Genomic DNA, 21,256 nt, shown 5'->3' on the forward strand with positions numbered 1-21,256 from the left:
CCGAGTGCGTCGGGAGGGGCGCCGCTGCACCCCTCTCCTCTTGAAACCCCGCTCCCTTCCAGTTCCCTGGCTCCCGTTGGCCCCTCCAGCACCCCCTCGGTTCTCCTCCTGCCCCCGGAGTCCTGCCAACCTCTTCTCCGGTCCCTTCCAGTCGCCCGCCTGTCGGTCCCCGCTGCACCCCCCGTCCCGCCAGTCCCGCAGGCGCCCCCACCCTCCTATCGTCCCCTGCCCCTCCAGCAACTACCTCCCCTCCCCGGGGCCGCCGCTCCCGGCTCCCCAGCAGGCGGGACCTTCTCCGGGGCGGTCAAGCCTCGCGGGTCCTAGCCAAGCTGCGGGATCAGAGGCGACCCCGGGCCGGGAGCGAAGTCACGCGCGGCCAGCCGCCGCGTCACACCTGTCTGAGGGGCGGCCGCGGCGGGGGCGGGGGCTCGCAGAGCCTTCAACAGCCGAGGAAAAGAGGGAGGAGGGAGAGCGCGTTTCATCATCGGCGACGGCGGCGGCCACTTATAAAACTTCTGGGCGCGCACTCGCTCGCGCAGTCTCCGCGCTGCGAGCCTCCTGCGGCCGTCGCCGCCGCTCTCACCAGCCACCCGCGCGGCCGCCCCGGCCCGAGGCGCCCGGCCCCTGCTCGCCCCGCCGCCCGCCCGGGGCCTGCCGCCGTCCCGCCCCGCGGGGGCCGCCACCATGGGGCTCTGGCCCGAGCCTGGCGCGCGCCAGGACAGCGACGCTTCTTCGCGCCAAGCCGGACGCTGTCCCCGCTCTGTCTTCAGCAACATTAAGGTGAGCGGAGAACCCTCGACCTCCGGGCGCACCTTTGGCGGGCCCGGGCAGGGGTGCTGCGGGAGCCCGGGGCGGGGGAGGGGGCGCCGGGGCTCCCCGTCAGCCCTTAGTGCCGCGCTCTGCGAAGCATCCCTGCGGGCCTGGAGGCGGGCTGGGGGCGCCTGGACTGGCGATCTCTTTCTGGGAGTGTGTGCGCGCGTGTGTCTGTGCGCACGTGTGTGCACGGGTGTGTGTGTGTGTGTGTGTGCGCACACTCACGCCCTCGTCGGGGTTAAGAAACAGGACAATGACAGTACCTATTGGTTCAACTCTGGTCGGATAGTGTCTTCCTCTTTGAAAAAAGAACATCTCGCGGGACACTTTTTAGGTCTCCTGAGGGCAGTTTCTTCGTGAAGGGGTGAGCTTGGAGGTGCCGGGTGACAGGCTGTGGTTCCTCTGAGATGGAGGGCAGAGCCTAACTCATCCTGGGGTGGGTGGCAGAAGAGATGTTTTTCTGCCCGACGAGCAGCGGTACAGGGGCTCCGCTACCCCACAGCTCTGCCGCGCGCAGGGTTCAGAATTCCCCCGGGCTGGCAACCAACTCTGCGTGCTTCCTGGTCTGGAAAGGGCCCCAGGAAAGCAGCAGGCCCTCGCGGTATGTTCAGTAACATCTAAGCAGGTGCCTCTCCCCTAGCAAGTTATGGGGAGTGGCTCTATGGTGAGGACACTTTCTTCCCCAGGGGGTCGGGAATGTTTACCGCTTCCTCACCAGGCCAGGGAGGCCTGGAACAGTTGAAGCCTGAAACAGGCTTTTTTTTTTTTTTTTTTTTAAACTGGTTCTACCTGAGCAGAAGTGACCTAGAAGTACACGTCCTGAGAGGACAGAGCTGCTATGGTGAGGACTGTAGAGTCCACATGAGGGCTCCTTGGAGACAGTGGGGGAAGAGGGGGGCGGGATTAGGTATGGTGCAGAGAAGTTGTTTCCAACAATCATACAGTCAGATGGGGCTAGGTAAAGCTTCCAGTGGTGCAATTAAAGGGATGGTCTGGGAGGAGTGTCTCTGTGAACTGATGATGTGAGTGTTGAACAGAAAGGGATCTGGAGGTCACAGTGAATCCCACGAATGTATTTACTCATATTGTTAGTAGAGGAGCTGGGATCCCCACTTCTGCTTCTGCTCTATCCCCACACCACAATAAATAAAGGCTGAGTTGATTCCATGGTTGGATGTAAATAAGACATAGACATTTTGAGATGGTTTCAGATAATCCTCAAATTGCCTCACCTTTGGCTAGACCTGGATGGCCAAAACACTGTGTGTGGCTTTGGTCCCACCATTCAGAAGAGTCTTGGAGAAGTTTCAGTAGAGAATTGTAACAAATTTGGTGTTTATAAATTAGGAACTGGGAGGAAAGGGTGGGAGCAACAGTTGGGTGGTCTGAAAAGAAAGAGGCCCAAGAAAGAGCCAGGGTAGGGGCAAACTCTCCCTATTTTCACCAACAAGGGCAAGAGAGATAGATTGTCCCAGAACAGTTTCCTGACAGCAAGGGTAACCCCCCAGTGAGGTTGATTCATTTAGACCCACCCTGAATCCCTAAAATGAGTTTATGGCAGCAGTTTCTTTGAAGATCCATAAAAATGAGATAATTTATCACATGTTGATGATTTAGCCACAAGTGACTGAGGCCTAGACCCAGGCCAGTTGGCCTCCTGAAGGCTCATACCAATTAAGAGTTTTTCTTAACTCTAAAAATCAAATTCTCTTAATTATTACCTCCATTGATCCATAGTAACACTGAGACCAGAGTTTGGAGAGACTTACACTTAGCTTCACTTAATCAACCTGAAACCAGGTACAATTTGGATATCTCAAGGCAAATCTGGGGCTTGTAATTCCATTAAACTCACTTAAGCCTTTTCTTCCAGGGAGGTGGTAATGGTTGTTTGGGGGGTTGCTATTTGTTGGGAGATTCCTTCCTCCCAATGAGAGGTTGGTTGAGTGGCTGCCCTGCACTCTCTCACTGGGGTATGGATGGCACATGTTTTGTGACATGTGTGACATGGGGGATAACAGGGGATGCCCAGCCCAAGGACCCATCATTTTTCTGGGTTCCTCATTGCTGGGACAGAGTAACCAATTGGCTTTATGACATTCCTGCAAAACCCCACATACCGTATGGTTTAAGGGAAGGGAATGAGGCCAGGGGACTTAGATTCACCTCTAAATCTAACCTCTTACTAAATAGGTGACAAAGGGGAGCATTTCTTACCTTTCCTGGACTGCAGAACCTTTACGTAAAAAAACAAAACAAAACAAAAAACAAAGACAAAAACAAAAAGCAGGTACTATGAATGATCCCTACCTCATGGGGCTCCTTAAGGATTATGTGGGATGAGGTGTAGGAAAAGGGTTTTGTAAACCATGCAAGACTCTCCAGGACTGACATCAATAAAATGTCAGTTCTTGCCTCTACAAACAGGACTGCTTGTTTAAATATCATTTAGGATCTGTTGTTTCACCAATTATGCCTCACATGAGGCATACTTAAGAGAAACTATAGTTAGCAGTCATGTCCAAAATAAAGGTAATAGTAGCTAACACTAATGAAGCCATCTGGATGTACCAAGAACTTTGGATATATTTCACCCATATGTAATCCTCAGTACAATTCTATCTAGTGAGTATTATTACTGTCCCCATGAATGATGAGGAAAACTGGGCTTAGTGAGGTGTAGACACATAGCCAAAAAGTGGTGGAGTGTAGAGGAACCAGATATGTGAGATTGCAGGGTCAGAGACTCTAACCACCATGCACCCTGCCCTCACCATCACACAGTGCTGCTCAATTCTGGCTTAGCACTTAGGGATACTGTATGTATAGTTGTTCCCAGAGTCAGTACTGTTTTCAGTTCCCGGTGACGCTCACATCCCAGCTGTGAGCAGGGGTCACTGTGGTGGCTGCAGGATGGATATCCCCAGTCACTAACAGGCTCATTATACCTTTTCATTCTTCATAACTCTCCCCTAAAGAGCTTGGCAACTCTCACTTATGGGGTGAGGTTTTTGTATGCCCTCCTGTAGTAGTAAATATAATTGTGTTTAATCTGGAGACATTCTCAATTGCCTCTGGCTTACAAGATTCTTAAGAAACAGAAGACCTGCTCACTAGTCATTGTCAGAGAGAGCAGTTCAACATCCAGAACTCTTAATTAAAAACAGGTTCATTCAGCGATTATGGGGGTGTGGGTGGGGAGGTAGGAGACAGCCTTTGTGGCTAACTCATCCTGGCAGCCTCAAAGAGATCTGTTTCTTCTTAAAATGAAATTTTGGGGGGCAAACCGAGGTTATCTTATAAAAGGAGTAGATGATTGGTAATTGCTGCCCAAATTTCACGAACTCCCACACCCCAGGTCCCAGTTTAGGGAAATAGTGCATATCTCATCAGTGAGGGAGAGTCCAGTGGGAATGGAGGGCAGGGGAAGTACAGTGGTGAAGAAAAGGGTAGGCAGATGTCACAGCTTGGCCTGAGTGGCCTGGGGACCTTCGATCTGGGAGGGAAGCCCAAAAATGAGGAAGAAGTGCTTTGTTTTGGCTTGTGTCTGTAACTTCCTAAGGCCTTTGACCCCCAACTGTGGGGAGGCATCTTGGGCTTAACCTCTTGGTTTCCAGAGGAAAGTGCTATATCCACCAAACTGATGCTCACAAGTGGGGAAAACACTTTCAAGAGAATCCCTGGAGCTAAAGAATTACTTAACAGACTAAGTTAAGTCTTAACTTAAGATTAAGTGGATTAAGAGGTGCCCATTCCTCCCCCAGGCTGGTGGGTGTTTCTCTGATGTGAATGAGGACAGCATTCATCTATCCCCTGAGAGGGCCTGGCATGCCCTCTTTTGTGTGGGGGTCGGGGGAGGGGAGACCAACGGGAACTGGTTGGGTGGGGTCACAGGTCACTGAGAGCCTTTTCCTCCTGTGATAATGCTCAGAGCCCTTCTCCTGGTGATGAACTGTGACCTACACTGCCACAGAACAAAGGGAAGGTGATTTATGTCTCACACTATGGATAGCTCATCTCTTTCTCATCACTCTCTTTTGTCTGTGACAGTGACTTTTTTTCCATTCTCGAAGACCCGGATGTGATGTTGGGGTGTTGGGTTGGGACCATGGCTTTCCCTCACCTTTTTTTGCCCTGTTTATGGAATGCAGAGGAATGTGCATGGTCCCCAGGGTAGACCTCATCCCTCCTTGTTCTCCCTCTTCACATCCCTGCTTGGTCTTATGCTGTCTCATGGGTTCAGCCACTCCCAGCCCTTGCTTCACCCCACTTTCTGCCTGTGGAGGCACTGGCCTGTGGAGAGCTCCAGTTGTGTGCCAAAGCCAGAGAGCTGGGCGTGGTGGAGCTGAGAAGCTCGGGATGGTCCCAGGCAATGGACCCATCGGAGGACCTTGCCTGGGGCTGGGCGAGTCTGGCCCCCATTTTACATCATAAGATCATTGCTGTGTACTTGGGCATTGCACTGTCAGTTTCTGTTGATAAAGGACATGAAGAAATAGCTGTGTGAACTTACACTTGTCTGTACCCCACAGGACTAGCACAGATGGGTTGTCACTGTGGTCCTTGGGGGCTCCTTTTGAGGGACCATGGGAGAAAGCTGAGTTCTTAGTACCAGACAATGCTTGATTTATTTTGAGTTCTTAAAAAACTTTTTATTTTGAAACAATCCCATATTCGTAGGAAACCAGTGCCGAGATGTCCTGTATACTCTTCACCCAGTTTCTTCCAAAGGTTCTGTCTTACATATTGCACTATAATACCAAAAGCAGGGAACTGACATTGCTATAATGTGTGTGTATAGTTCCATGCAATTTTGTCACATGTATAGATTCATGGAACCACCACCCCACTGCCTCAAGACACAAGAACTATTTCTGTCACCACAAAAATCTCTGTTGTGCTGCTCCTTTGTTGTCATGCCCACCCCCTTCCAACTGACTACCGTCACAACCACTAATCTGTTCTCTATCACTGTAATTTGTCATTTTGAGAATGTTGTATAAATGGAATCGTGCAATATGTAACCTTTTGAGATTGACTTTTTTCATTCAGCTTAATACCCTTGAGATCCGTCCAGGATGTTGCTTGTATTAATAGTTTGTTTCTTTTTATTGCTGAGCTTTATTCCACGGTATGGATGTACGGTGATTTGTCTAACCATTCACCTATTGAGGGACATTTGGGTTGTTTCCAGTTCGGGGCTATTATAAGTAAAGCTGATATGAACAATCAGGTATAGGTTTTTGGGTCAGACATAAACTTTCATTTCTCTGGAGTAAATACCCAGGAGTGCGTTTGCTGGGTAGTATGGTAGTTGCATATTGATTTTTTTTTAAGAAACTGCCAAACTCTTTTCCAAAGTGGCCATACAGTTTTATATGTACACCAACAATGTAGGAGAAATCCAGTTTCTCTACATGTTTGCCAGCATTTGGTGTTGTCATTACTTTTTAAAAAAATTTCTTAATGTTTTTATTTTTGAGAGAGAGAGAGAGAGAAACAGAGCACGAATGGGGTAGGGGCAGAGAGAGAGACACACACACACACAGAATCTGAAGGAGGCTTCAGGCTCTGAGCTGTCAGCACAGAGCCCGACACGGGGCTTGAACTCATGAACCACGAGATCATGACCTGAGCCGAAGTCAGGTGCTTAACCGACTGAGCCACCCAGGCGCCCCAAGTGTTGTCATTATTTTTTATTTTAGCTATTCAAATAGGTGTGTAGTTACATGTCAGCATGGTCTTCATTTACATTTCCCTAATGGCTAGTGATGGTGAACATCTTTCATGTGCTTATTTGCCATGTGTACGTGCTCTTTATTGGAATGTCTGTTCCTATAGTTTGTCCTTTTTCTAATTGGAATTTTTACTATTGTTTTGAGAGTTCTTTATATATATGAAATACAAGTCCTTTGTTGGGCATGTGGTTTGCAAGTATTTTCTCCCAGTATGTAGCTTATCTTTTATCTTCTTAATAGGGTCTGTCACAGAAAACATTGTTTAGATTCTGATGAAATCTAATTTATCAAGTTTTAATTTTCTGGATCCTACTTTTGGTGTAAGTCTAAGAACTCTTCACCAAACCTAGTTCCTGAAAGTTTTCTCTTATGTCTTCTTCTAAAAGTTTTATAACCTTGCTTTAAATCTATGATCCATTGTAAGTTAATTTTTGTATACGTAAGAAGTTTAGGTCAAGGTTATTTTATTTGTTTGTTTTTTGTTTTTGTTTTTGTTTTGCCTATAGGTATCCAATTGCCACTTAACCATTTGTTGAGAAGACTGTCCTTACTCTATTGAATTGCCTTTACTCCTTTGTCAAAAACCAATTGGCCATGCTTGTGTGGATCTGTTCTGGGTTTTCTGTTCTGTTTCATAGATGTATGTGTATATCTCTCTGCCAATACCACACTGTCTTGATCACTGTATCTATACAGCAAGTCTTGATATCAGGATCAGGTAGAAGATTGATTTTCAGTCTGCAGTGGTATGTGTTTATCTTATGGTTACCATACTTCATAACCCATTCAGTTTCCCTTCTACTTTGCCTTTTGGGAAGATTTAAAGACAAATTTGAAGCTTGCTTTTAGTAACTGGATGGGACCTTGTGTATTTCTGTGCTCCAGCTTTTCTTCTGGGCTTATCTAAATAGTTGTGTTTTCCCTTGAACTTGATTTGTTAATCAAGAAAAGAAGTTTCCTAAACTTTTTCTACTCTCAACCATGGCCTCGCAAGGGGTGGGGGGTGCTCAGCATCTCTCTTTCATACTTAAGAAAATGGAGGCTCATTTAAGAACACCTATCCAGTAAATGGCAAGCAGGAATTCCCTCCCAGGGTCATCGCGCTCCCTAGTTCTCTTCTTCCCATGGCCACAGAATGCCTCTCGGTTCTGGATTCTCTCATTCGTAAACATTTGGGCCTGAGCTCAATGATCTCTGAGGTTCTTGTAAGTTCTCAGATTCTCATCTGTTAAGTTGCTGATGGAGATGAGACTGGGAGCAGGGCCAGTTGGGTCTGAGCTTTGCTGGGAGACCTGCTATGAAGCCTGGCAGAAGTGGAAGGTGCAGGCTAGGTGGTTATCTTTGGTCAATCCCCAGCTCTCTCAGTTTAGAGGACCCTGATTCTCTGGGTGTGTCCTCCTGTTTGGGATGGATTACATTTGACCAGGGTGGGGAATGAAACCAAGGCAGGGAGTGTCCTCTGGCTGTTGAAGGACAGGTGGATACTCCAGTGAGCAGCCTTCTTCCAGAGCCTGTCCTCCCAGCCTCTTTGCCCTGTTGAGCGGGATACTCAGGAGGCTCAGAGGAGATGCTGGAGGCTCTTGGTGTGGCTGGTGGGGTGGGGTGGGGGCGGAGAGCAGCACCAGCCTGGGACGGTAAATCCCAGATGAGCTTTGGGACATTCAGTCTGGTCAGGATCGGTGCTGGCTCCCCACAGGCTGCCCCCCTGCCTCCCTAAAAATGGGCAGACTAACCCTTTGTTAGAAATTTAGTGTGCTAGTTCCTCAAATTTAGTTCCTGAGTTCTGTAGGAATCTGGGAGTCCTGGTAACAAGTTTTCTTTTGTTTACTCAAACACTGGTAATATCTACTTATGTTCTGAAGAATGCCCCATCTAACATCCTTGCGAGATGCTGGCCTAGAGCACAGAGGACCTCAGTTAAGACTCAGATGTTATCAGAGAGGGCTGTAGTAAGCTAGTGTTTTTCAAACTGCCTCACCAAGATGCCCTGAATTCTAGGACAGAGTGATCAGGTTTCCACGTACGAGTAGACAAGAGGATGAAGGGGATGAACTGTGATGTGAGCATTACATTTCTGTGATATTTTATGTTTTAATCTTAAAATCAAGTGAATTTTATATTTTCCTCCACAGTATAGGTATGTGTTTCCAAAGAATATGTTCTATTTCCCCCCAAATCTTGGAGTAACATTGATACTCTCAGAAGCTATGCCGTATGTGGCTCATGTCTCCCAGATGTGACTAGCAGGTAGGGCATACCAAGTTTGGGAAACACAACACAGGTAGACCTCAAGTCAGAACTAGTTTATCCGGTTAGTTCACTCAGCCAGCTTGTGAGGCACAGAGGGAAAGGTACCTAGAAAGTTTAAGTGGGACAGACATGGGGTGTGGATATCAGACAGCTCCTGAGCTGAGCCCTGTGGGACACCCCAGGAGAGGAGCCAGCTAGAGAATGCACTGAGGTCCCTGTGGACCTTGGGGGAAAGGGATGGTGGCAGAAGGAAGGGGCTGGGAGGACAGCAGGCTTCCAGAGCCACTCTTGCCCTGCTTATTGGACTGCCAAGGAGTTTGCAGGATGGGATTAAATTGACCACTTTCTCATTCCGTTTTACATCATTCCTGCCTTTTGCCTCAGGCCCTTTTTGATACCTTCCTGCTTTACCTTTGATCCTCAGTGCTTTTGAGGGAGTTGGCAGGAGCTGAGTGTTGGTGCAGGAACCTGGGACTCACTCACTCAGAAGCCTTTACTGAGCATTCACCGTGTGAGGCTCTGTACCAGGTATTACTGTTTTGGCATTTGGCTCCCTAAGAGGTTCCCAAGCTTCCCATAAATGATAGCCTGTAAATTCCCTTGCCTCTCAATGTGACCAACTGCCTCTTTTTGCCCAGGACGAAGGCAGTTTCTGGAACACAGAGCTTTCAGTTTTAAAACTGGAAAAGTTCTGGGCAAATTGGGACAAGTTGGTCCCCTACAGCCTCCCTTGCTGTGGCATTGTACACAAATGGACTTCCACCCTCTGTGGGGCAGTGGAGATGCCGAGGGAGGGTCAGGGATGGTGTCCGTGATGGAAATAAACCTCAAGGATCTATGGTAGGAAGGGATTGTAGTCTTCCAAAGAAAGGAGAAGCGGGAACCAGGACACTGGAGGCAGACTCATGGAGCAGCAAGCCCCATGACTCCTTGTCTGTACACCGAGGTCCTGCTATCTTCCTTGCTTATCATGATTTCTACAGCATTTTTTACTTCTCATGTTGTAGAATCCATATAATTCATGATAAAACTGACATGTAGAAAGATAGTACTTCCTGGCTTATAGAATATTTGGATTTCAGAATTGAAAGTGACAAGAAAGCTCATCTGCTCAAAGAAGCAGGAATCCTTTTGAAGATGTCCTTACCTCTGTTTGCATAGCTCTAGTAATGGGGAACTCACCCCCTCTCAAGGCAGGCCCAGGACTGGAAGCTCCACAGTCTTTAAGTCTCTCCTGTGTTGAGCCAAAATCTGCCCCTATCCTTCCATGTACATCCCCAGAGGGAAGCTAGCAGAACCCCTTCTTCTTGGCTACTCTCTCGATGTTTCCAGTGGAAAGCAGTCTCCCCTCTCCCATAAGTCCCTCTAACTGGAAAGCTGCTAGGCAGGGTTGAAATGGAAAGCCAGATGGTCTGGGCTACCTTCCTCTGAAAGGTGAACCAGGCTCTGAAGTTGGACGTTGTTAAGGGGACAAGTATGACCCCTGATTCTTGTTGTCCCAGATCACAAAGGTCTTCTTGCTGGTTCTAGTCACTGCTTGGTCAGCTTAGTCAGCACTCATGAGGAACCCTCGGGCTGTGTGGAGGCTGGTGGGCCTTGAGTTTTCTGGAACCAGCAGAGATCTTCCCATGATGGGGACCTCCACCCATCAGGCCCTGCAAGTTTGTTGTGCCCTCATGAGCTCCAAGGCCTGCCCCAACCTGTCTCTCACACTCCTTCTCCTCACCCCTAACTTCCTCTGTTTTCACTCCCCAGCTCTCACTTCCCCCTGACTTTGGGGCTTTCATGGAGTGTCCATGCCAAACCTGGAAGAGCCCTGGATAAATCATTGCGTCTACTCTCTGGCCTCCAACTGGAGGACATCTCTTAGGAGGAAGTAGACGAGGGGCACAGTGGGGACTTACCTTCTAACTTTATCACCAGAGGGCCCAGCATAGACCCTCAGAGAGGGATCTAGCCTAATGCTAACAGGAACATACCTGTGGAGTGTACTCCAAGGATGCACCCCATACATCCCTCCCATCCCAAGTGGCAGAGTCAAATTATTGTAGAACCAGCCTTGTCTTTTGGACCATCTCCACCCCTGGACCTTGTCACTGACTTGGAAAGTGAGTCTACATAGCCTTGTGATTGTCCATTTCATTTCACATTGCCCCTGCCATCAGGAGGCTGTCCTTCTAGACTCGCCTGAGACTCCTTCTTCTTCATAGTCAGCATCCCAGGGAAGCACAGTCCCACTGAGTCAACCTATAAATTTAACATATAAATATGTAAACTTAGCAAGGAGTGGGGACAAACCTATTCTGGATGCCCTAAAATCACAAATTCAGAATTCCCACCCTCAGCAACACATTTTTATTAGCAAAACTTATGATACGATTTTCTGAGCTATCATAACATAGATGGATACATTTTATTAGGGCACATACATATGGGCAATATATGGGGGCATTGGGATATTTAGTTGTGAATGCAAATGCATGTATTTGGGGGAACCCATTATGTGCCAAATTTAGTGAAATAATAAGTGGACAAGGTTAGGTCCTTTCAGAAATGCTGTCTTGACTAAAGCCTCCCTCCCATGCTCCAAGGTGCATATTACCCACATTTTATAGGGGAGGATACTGGCAGGAAGCTCCTGGGAATTGGCACGTTACACAGTGACAAAGCTGGTATCTGGGAACTCTGTCTTATGATTCTCTTCTCTATGACTGCTGCCTGCTTCACACCACAAACCCCAAGCAGCTGAGCCAGACTGTGCTACTTCAGTCCTCCATACCAACAGACACAAGCAGGGCTGCTAATGTCTGTAGTATTTTATTTTCCCAAGCCAAATTTGGCACTGGTAGCCCTGTAATTCTTTGTGCCTCAGCTTTCCTCTCTTAAACCTTTTTTATAGGGGCACCTGAATGGCTCAGTCAGTTAAGCGCCCAACTCTTGGTTTTGGATCAGGTCATGATCTCACGGTTTGTGAGTTTGAGCCCGACATCAGGCTCTGTGCTGACAGCACATGGAGGCTGCTTAGGATTCTGTCTCCCTCTCTCTCTCTCTGCCCTTCCCCTACTTGTTCTCTCTATGTCTGTCAAAATAAATAAATAAAAACAAATAAAACCTGAACCTTTATTTTAAATAAATTATTTTAATTTATTTTTCTATTTTCTTTTTAAGAGAGAAAATGAGACTGGGCGAGAAAGGCAGAGGGAGAAAATCTAAGCAGGCTTCATGCTCAGCATAGAGCCTGACACAAGGATTGATCCCACCACCCTGGGATCATGACCCGAGCTGAAATCAAGAGTTGGATGCTTAGCCGACTGAGCCACCCAGGCATCCCCCTCAGCTTTCCTTGTTGCATGTCCCCTCACCCATGTTGATAAGGCTAGACAGATACTCCAGCTGTACAGCACACAAGCACTTAGACCAGGGACTCGGCTTGGGGCGGGGGTGGCCATCAAGTGGCTTAGAAACACTTCCTGGAAGAATAAATGGAAACCCAGTCAGTTGAACAACATTTTATCATGTGACTCAAATGCTCAGAAGCTTATAATGACGAAGTGACTTGTATATCTAGCAACTGGAGAGTCAAATACATCAGGGGACATCCATCTGTAGCATATATACAAATTATTTTTAAAGTTCTATTGAGAATAGTTTAAACTTGGGAGAAGGGTTCATTCTATAATGTTAAGCAGAGGCTGCAGGATAGGCAACCAGATGTAGAGATGATCCACATTTTTAAAAGTCACAAGAAGACTTGAAGAGGGTCTATAGCCAAACAGATAGTTCTCTGTGTGGGAAGCCTACAAATGGTTTTATTTTCCTTCCTTGTGACTTTCTGTATTTTCCATTTTTCTGCAGTAAACAGGTCCTGGACTTGTAATTAGAAAAAACTGCCAACTAAAAAACTCTAGTCTGTGGTGACCCCCACAATCCCCTTTGCAGCGAGACATTCTGCTGTGATATATGAAACGCAATATAAGATGGACTGCATATCCATATAATGGACTTATATCCACTATATCTTATACCCCTGGTCTCCACGTACCTGAGGAGGGACCGAAGATGAAGCCAGGATGGCAGGCAGGGGCAGGGGCTTCTCTAGAAAGACCATTCCTGCAGTTTCCATCACTGTCCCCCCTGCATTATTAATCTGTTACCGCATTTGAGTGCTGTGGCTCCTCAGAGTTGGAGATAAAGTCAGATAACAATACTTTAATTCTAAGAGAGAGGTCAACCTATGGAACATTTTCTTTTTTGGGAAGATTGAGAGGTGTTTGTCTGCTTCCCTCTCTTTCTTCTAGTGCCCACTCCAAGAGGCTGGCTCAGAGCTTGGGAATCTAACCCTAAAGATGGCCAAACATCTTAGGGAAGTGAGTATATCTGATGGGCTCCATGCCATGAAGGAAGAGAGGGCCTGAGGAGGAGGCAGTGAGGGTAGAGGCTGGGACAGGAACTGCTAAGTGCTGCCTGGGGTCTGGTCCTGAGCCTGGACTTTTATACCTGGGAAGGTGTGGGGACATCCCTGGGTGGATTTTCACCCAGTCATTTGGTAAGCCTTGATTCACTATCCACTGTTTGTAAGATAGCACTCTGCTGGTGTATTCAGCAGGAGTTTCGGAACTTTGAGGGCAAGAACGGTGTCAGGATGGCTGCCTGAGATGCATTCATTTGTTCATTCATTCACGCAACATGTCATTACTGCTCACTTACCATCAACCATTGGAGATACAACAATGAATGAAAAAGAGTGGGCTATGCTCTCATGAGAGATATAAACAGTGGGCAGATGCACAGATAGATGTAGTTACAAAATGTGTCAAATAGGAGGGTACCGAACTGGCTTTTATGAGGGAGAAGGTGGTAGAGACAGAACTGGATTCTGCTTAATACATAGGAGGCCAGGAACTCTAGATTCTAAAAAGTCACCTTCATACTTCTGATATATAATCTCTCCATGGGGAACACAGCTGCAAATCATACAAGGTAACTCTCTTTTAAAGGCTCTGGCTAGTTAGGATAAGATGGATCATAAAGAACTATAGTGAATTATGGCTTCCATCAGCATGATGGGTTCACATAACAGGGGACTTCATACTATGAATACCGAGACACTGCATAAAATAGAACACCACCAAATATTTAAATGCATAGCCAAGCTTGCAAGAAAGTGAAATTTTCAGGTGCAAGAAATGAAGAATGAGTTGAATACCAAAACAATGAGTGTACCAGCTGACCCTGCAGCAGGGATCGAGGGGGAAAGTGTGTGTGGTATGACTGGATCAGTAAAGAAACCCTGAAGAAAGCCCTAATGGAGACTGGGTATTAGTAATCACACAGATAGCAACGATGACATGGGGAGCTGGTCCTCAGACTTATGCCTAAAGCTGGCCCCTTGGTGAGAAGGGAACTTATTAAACTCTGCCCACCACCCTAGGGACAGCAAAGAGGCTGATCTCTAACAGGACCTCTGGGTAAAATAATGCCTCTAAGAAATCAAAACCCCAAGTCTGTGCCACATGGAATGGAAAACAGAATTTATGCTATCCACATGATATGGGAATCTCTAAGCAAATAAATTAGCATAAGAATTGTTAGGGGGCTGGTGATAACTCTTTGCTATCTGGTAGACGCAAAAGTGAAACCACTCCAGAAGGATGCTTCTATAATGTAGACCAACCGGAATCCCCAAGGGAAGACTGCCTTTGGAAGAGGAGCTTACAACAAAAAGTTACACAAGGAAATGACCCACCATAACAACAGGCAGCAAATATATCAATGGGGGAGATTAGCACCTCAAGATCTTGAGATAATGGAACATTTTGACAGAGACTATAAAAACTATATTAAAATGCTTAAAGAGGTGTAGGAAGAAATAGAAAATACCAAGAAAGAACAAATACTCTGAAAAATGAATGGGCAGTTTTGAGAAACGTGGGAATTCTAGAAATAAAAAAATATAGAAAGTAAAAATTCAGTGAATGGTTAAATAGCAGGTTAGATAATTTCCCAATTTGAAACCCTTAACTTAATCACACCTGCGCTTAATGATATTACCAAGTGGAAGATAAGATTGAAGAAGTCACCCTAAATATGGCACAGAGGAATAAAGAAACGGAGACTATGAAGGACAGGGTAAGAGATATGGAAACAGTAAGGACAAAGTGCAATGAAGGTCTGAAATGAACAACAAAGAAGAGAGTAGAATGAATAGGTGACAGACACTATTGAAGAAATGACAGAGAATTTCCAGAGTTGAGAACACGTATGGCACCATGATATAAAGAAAGCACCATAAGTTCTGACAGGAATTTACAATTATAGCATGCCTCCGGGAGCCTGGGTGGCTCTGTCCTTGGGTGACCCCCTCTTGATTTCAGCTCAGGTTGTTATCTCACTGTTTGTAGGTTTGAGCACCTCATCCAGCTCTGTGCTGACAGCACAGAGCCTGCTTGGTATTTCTTTCTTTCTCTCTCTCTCTCTCTCAAAATAAATAAACTTAAAAAAAATTTAATAAAGAAAAGAGCACACCTCTGCTTATTATACTGAAACTTCAGAACAGTAAAAATAATAATTTTAAGAGTTCTATGGTGAAGTTACAGACTACTTATGAGAATCAGCAATTAGACCAACACCTGTCTTCCCAAAATAAATAATAGATACTAGAAAATAATGGAACAATTTTCAAAATGCTAAGAGAAAATTGCCACCAAATTCAAATTTTATAACTAAATAATTCAGGGAGACAAGTTAGAGATTTTTCAAACAAAAGCAGGTAATTTACTAATCACAAGTCCTCACTAAAATAAAGAAGGGTGAAATACATAAAGCAAGAAATGAAACACAAAAAAGGATAGGATGCAAAAAGTGGTAGTAATTATTAATTGGTGGTAGGCAAAAAATAATAATGATTTATGGAGGGAAGAAACATTAGAAGGGAAAATTGGAGTTAAAATCATAAGTCCTTGGCTTGTTTGGGAGGAGAGTGGAAAAATTAATTAACTTAATTTTTAATTAATTAACTTTGTTGTCAGTTATGTATGTTAAAATGTATGCATAATCATTAACAGAAAATGATAAAATGAGGTAGATATACATCTAGATTTGTCAGAAATTACAACACATGAAAATGGGCCACTCTCACCATTTCAGAGCTAGAGAATCTCAGACTAGATTGAGACAGGAGCAGAGACAGACAGAGGGAGGGAGGGTGGGAAGGAGAGAGAGACAGAGAGAGAATCCAGTTACATGCTCTTTAAAAGAAAATGTTGAAAATCGAAGGACAAAAGCAGATAAATCAGGAGATATATCAACTAAAGAGAAGATTTATCTACTTTAATAACAAAGAAGAGTTTGTTAAGGCAAAAAGAATGACAGATTGTGAGATGCTTACAATGTCTAAAACTGACTAGAGACCAATATCTAGATTGTATAGGATCTCCTGACAAGAAAGAGGCAAGAACTACAATAGAAAAATATGCAAAGGATTTGGGCAGGTGGACTAGAGTGCCAGCTGGGCTCCCTCTGCCCTCTGTACTTTTCTCTGAACGTCATTGCCGTTATCGTCCACTGTAAATGTCTGTCTTCATGGCTAAGTGATGGTCAGGAACCAGCATTCCTGTGGCCTTTCATTTTAGTTCCAACTTGAAATAATCCTGGGGAAGGACTCTGGCTTAGCTAGGTCAGGTACCCTCCTTGAGGCAGGGCAAGGTCCTCTGACTGACGGCTTCTCCTAGAACCCTGTGGTTGAATAAGGGTCCTTCTCTAAAAGAAAGAGGGAGGCAGTGCTGGTCTCAGGAGGAGGGCTCAGCAGAAAAGACGATTGAGACTTCCTATGGAAAGGAAGAGAACACGCTATAGCAGACACTGAAAAGGAGATGTGGTCCTGCTGAGGGAAAAGAGGTAGCCTGAATGAAGGCACTGGTACTGGGGAAAAAGGGAAGCGTCCTGGATGGAACAGGGTTTGTATTAGATTTTTACTCCTGTTGGAACAAATCACCATAAAATGTAGTGGCTTTAAAACAGCACCAATTTACTGTCTTAGAGTTGTGGAGAACAGAAGACCTAAAATCAAGATGTTGGTAGGCCCGTGGTCCTTCTGGAGGCTTTTGTGGAGAATCTGTTTCCTTGCCTTTCCTGGCTTTTAGAGACTGCCTAATCCTTTGGCTTATGGCTCCTTCCTCCTCAGAGTCAGCAAGTTAACATCTTGAAATCTCTCTCCCTCTCACCTTTGTTTCTGACTCTGACCCTCCTGCCTCTCCCTCCTAAGGATCCTGTGATTACACTGGGCCCACCCAGATAATCCAGAATAATCTCTTATTCTAAAACAATTAATCACATCTACTTAAGTCCTTTTTGCCATGTAAGGCAACATGTGTTCACAGGTTCTGAGTATTAGGGTGCTCAGACACTGGGGAGGTCATTGTTTTGTCTATTTCAGGGTTCAATCAAACCAGAGCCAATAGAAGATACACATATATGTATGTATATGTATTTGTATTTCAAGGAATTTGCTTATACAACTGTGGGGGCTGGATAAGCAACTCCAAAATTCATAGGGCAGGCATTCAGGAAAAGATGATCACAGGCATTGGGCGAAAGCTCCTGTTCAGGGGGCATCTATCTTTTTCATTCTCTCTCTTCCTCTTTCCTTCCCTCCCTCCCTCTCTCTAGCTTTGTTCTCTCACACCTGCTTTTAAGACCCTCTGATTAATTGAATCAGGTCCACCCAGATTATCTAGGATAATCTTCCTTACTTAAAGTCATCTCACTATATATTGTAATGACATCTGCAAATTTCCTCCACAGCAATACCTACCTTAATGGTTGATTGAATAACTGGGGACTGAAGCCTAGCCAGACTGACACATCAAAAACATTGTCACAGGGGCAAAGGGCAGTGACATTCAGGACATGTACATGACAGAATGTGGCAACAGCAGGCAGAGGGCTCCAAGAAATGTGAGAACTCCCGGGCAATAGACAACCCCAAAAGGAGTGCCGCAGGGGCCAGAGGGGCTTTGCCGAGATCACTGAGGGGAGGAAGGCATACTTTGGGGTGAGTTGCTGCAAGGAGGCCTAGAATGAGGCATTCCATCCATTTCCATCCACTTCCCATAACTGGAGTCTTCTTCCCTCCTCTACGCTGATCAGATCCCAGCATGTCACCAGTGCCTTGATACTCCTTTCTTATGTTGCTTATCAGTATTTGTTCTGTTGAGGTCACAGGCCCCTGGGCTGCAGACATGAGTAGATAGCCGTGTTGGAAAGGTGGGTGAGCTCATGTCTGCTGCTCCTAGGGCTGCAGCTGGTAGGCGTCAAGTATTTGCTTAGCTAATCTTTTCCCATCTAAAGATGCTTATTGATGATTTCATTCATGAGTCTTGAAACCTACAGGTAGCAATCCCAGCCAAAACACACCAGGTGTGGATGATGAAAACACATTCCCTTGCACTTGCCTCCGACAACTCTAGTGAGGTGGCATGGGGGAGTCAAAGGAATGGGGAGGTGGACAAAAGTACACAGTCAGGGCTGGTGTGCCAGCCTCTACCAACAGTACAGCCAGAGCCACACCATGTGAGGACACCTCATGTCAGATGGGCAGATGCACAAGGGGAATGCTGAGAAATCATGAGATTTCTCGATTTTACACCCCCCCTTTTTTTTTGGTAATGGTTTTGCATCCAGAGGTTGGACCTTGTCTCCAGGAAAGAGATATCTGGAAGGAAAGATTTAGGTTAAAGCTCAAGAGGACCTACGTGAGTCTCAGGCGGTGGTTCCCTAAGTGTGGTCCCTGTACTAGCAGCATCAACATTACCTGGGAGCTTGTGATAAATGCAGACTCCTGGGCCCTATCCCAGAGCTTCTGAATCTAAAACTGGAGGTGAGGCCCAGCCAGCTGTTTCAACAAGCCCTCTATCTAATTCTCATGCACCCTGAGATTCCAGAACCTCTATTCTGAGGCAAGGCACAGATCGGAGCACTGATTCACATCAGAGGTCACTGGACTGTCTGTGATATCCTTGTCTCCAAGATAGTCACTAAAGTGACGTATGGGAAGTGATCCCAGTAAACTGAAATGATTCCCAGGAAACGGGGGTCTCTCAAGTGGAGCCACAACTGATGGGAGGAACTTGGGGGACCTTCTTGCTACATGTAGCCTGAGGCAAAGCCAAGGGCTGTGCAGCTCAGGCCCTGACACCTGCCTCTGGGCCACGGAGAAGGGAGGATGGGGAGGGTGCAGAGGGCAGTGTGCTCAGCCTGGAGGAGCATGACCAGCCACACGTTGGAATTCAGAGAATCTCCGGAGGTGCCTTGGGCCCACAGACTTGCTGTACCAGGCTGAGTGACATTTCAATCTCTTTTTATTCCCCCAGGTAGTTTGGAAATGGCAAATGTTCTCAGGGGCTGAGGTCAGGGGTGTTCGAATTAATGATATTTATAGCTTAAAATTAAATCCTGTAGGTAAACAGAGAATTTGAGAAATGTGCTCACTTTCCCCCTTGCTCCTACTCCTTCCCTCATTTCCTGTGTTTGGACTGGACATGTCACAGTGCACAGAAGACCTTGGCACCCTGAGTGAAGCCTCCCCACAGTGATGGAGATCATTGTGGCCCTGTCCCTTTGTCACTCCCTGGGGTCCTGGGCAGTGGTGTGGGAGGGGGTGCCAGAGGGTGTGGGTAGCAGGGAAGGATGTTCTGGTGGCTCTTATCTAAACATGACTTTCCGGTGGGAAAGAGGCTAGCATGCCTTGCTTGACTTCCTGCCTTGACTTCTAGTATAACAGTTTCCTTTCTTCTCGAATACCAGCCTAGGACCTGAGGAAATTTTCCAAGAGAGGCTTTGGACATTTTCTGCAGTGTTGCCTGCCTCTCTCTCTCTCTCTCCTCTCTGCCTGAAGACTGGTTCCCACCCAGCTTTTCTACCTTTCCCTATGCAGGCCCACTGGTGTTTCTCCCTCCTTGCCCTCCTGGCTGAGCTGAGGACTGGAACTGGGAGGAAGGCAAACAGAGGGGAGGTGGGGAGAGGGAGACCTTGAGAGACACATAGGAAAGTCAAAGAGGCAAGGTCACAGAAGGAGTGGCCCTCTGTCTGCAAGAGTCCAGAAAGAAGCTGAAGCAATGGAGAGAATAGAGCTGGAATAGCTGGCCGGAGATGCCGACAGAAGACCACCTATATCCTGATGCAGACTTCTACCCATCTGGAGGCTAGATGAAAGACTCAACTTGGACCAAATCATGTATGTTGCTAGCAACCAACCTACTTCTGTCAGCCTCCAGATCCTTCACCTTTAAAAGCCAGAGTTCTTCTGTCCCAGAGAGCCTTGTTAAAGGCCTGTGTATCATCCTGATTCTTTTTTTTTTTTTTTTTGAGAGAGAGATGGTGGGAGTGAGCAAGGGGCAGAGAGAGAGGGAGAGAGAGAGAATCCCATGAGAGGCAGAGAGAGGGAGAGAGAATCCCACGCAGGCTTTGCACAGTCAGCGCAGAGCCTGAAGTGGAGCCTGTGCTCACCCGAAGCAAGGCTCGAACTCAGATCCGTCAGATAATGACCTGATTCTTCTGCAAATTTAAAAAGTGAAGTTCTGTTAGGAGGTATGCCCCAGGGCTCCATTTCAGGCATCTCATAGATGGTAACTTGCAGCTGTGTAGAGTCTAACAAAACATAGGGTTCTTTGGCCTCAGGGAGAAGGAACAAAAGGTAACGGAGATAATGGGATAAGACATCTTCCCATAGCAGCATTCTTGCAATGTTGACACCCAAAGAATGTCAACATTGCATAAAGCCCAAAGGGGATTTATTTCAAAACCCCACATATAGCTATTGAGTCACCATTTTATTCTGGAGATTGATCCTTATATTCCATGTGGTCCAAAAGAACTTATCCTATTTTCCTGGGTATGAGGTTGAATAGCTGTCAGAAGTAAGGCTCACTATCTGTAGAGGCACCTGCTGGCCAGCCAGCCTGAAACCCAGGGATGGCTCCCTGGATGTCCGCTTGGGTCTGCCCCAGCCCCATAGTCTACATGTGCCTCTCACCACTCACCATGTTCCCACTGTCTTTTGAGTTCCCTCTTTCCATTTCCTTGGTCTTCAGATCCTCACCTCACTACCTCCCATTTTCCAAATGTCATCAAGTCATTGCCTTCCCTGGAGCTTTTCTCCTGCTGATGTCCCCTGGTCCACTGCCCCTTCTGACTGGAGGCTTCCTCTACCTGTTCCAAAACCTTGCATTGGCCTACCTGCCTCCAGTTGTCCTATTCTCTCCTCTATCCCTCATCCTGTTACAGTTTAACCTTTCTAAAAATGTTTGACGTGCATTATGTCTTCCCAGAAGTCTTCAGTGATGGCCAAAGAGAGATAAAATTCTGTGGCTTTCCTTGGGCACCAATCCTCTTTCCTGACTGGGTTTTCCCCTCTCACCTAGCCAGAACTTTCTCAGACTAACCAGATCATTCCCTGA

At 46.5% G+C, this 21,256-nt stretch overlaps 1 protein-coding gene across 1 annotated transcript in view; it reads left to right on the forward strand.

Moving 5' to 3' along the window:
- Positions 1-202: 202 nt before the first annotated feature.
- Positions 203-21,256, forward strand: part of SLCO2A1 (solute carrier organic anion transporter family member 2A1) — an 81,029-nt gene continuing 59,975 nt past the window's right edge. The window contains exon 1 of the mRNA XM_060638711.2: positions 203-780. Within this exon, the coding sequence (XP_060494694.1) occupies positions 685-780 (96 nt within the window). The 5' untranslated portion in view covers positions 203-684. The remainder of the gene's footprint in view (positions 781-21,256) is intronic.

The sequence above is a fragment of the Panthera onca genome, chromosome C2 (genome assembly GCF_046562875.1).
Source record: "Panthera onca isolate mPanOnc1 chromosome C2, mPanOnc1 haplotype 2, whole genome shotgun sequence".
Classification (NCBI taxonomy): domain Eukaryota; kingdom Metazoa; phylum Chordata; class Mammalia; order Carnivora; family Felidae; genus Panthera; species Panthera onca.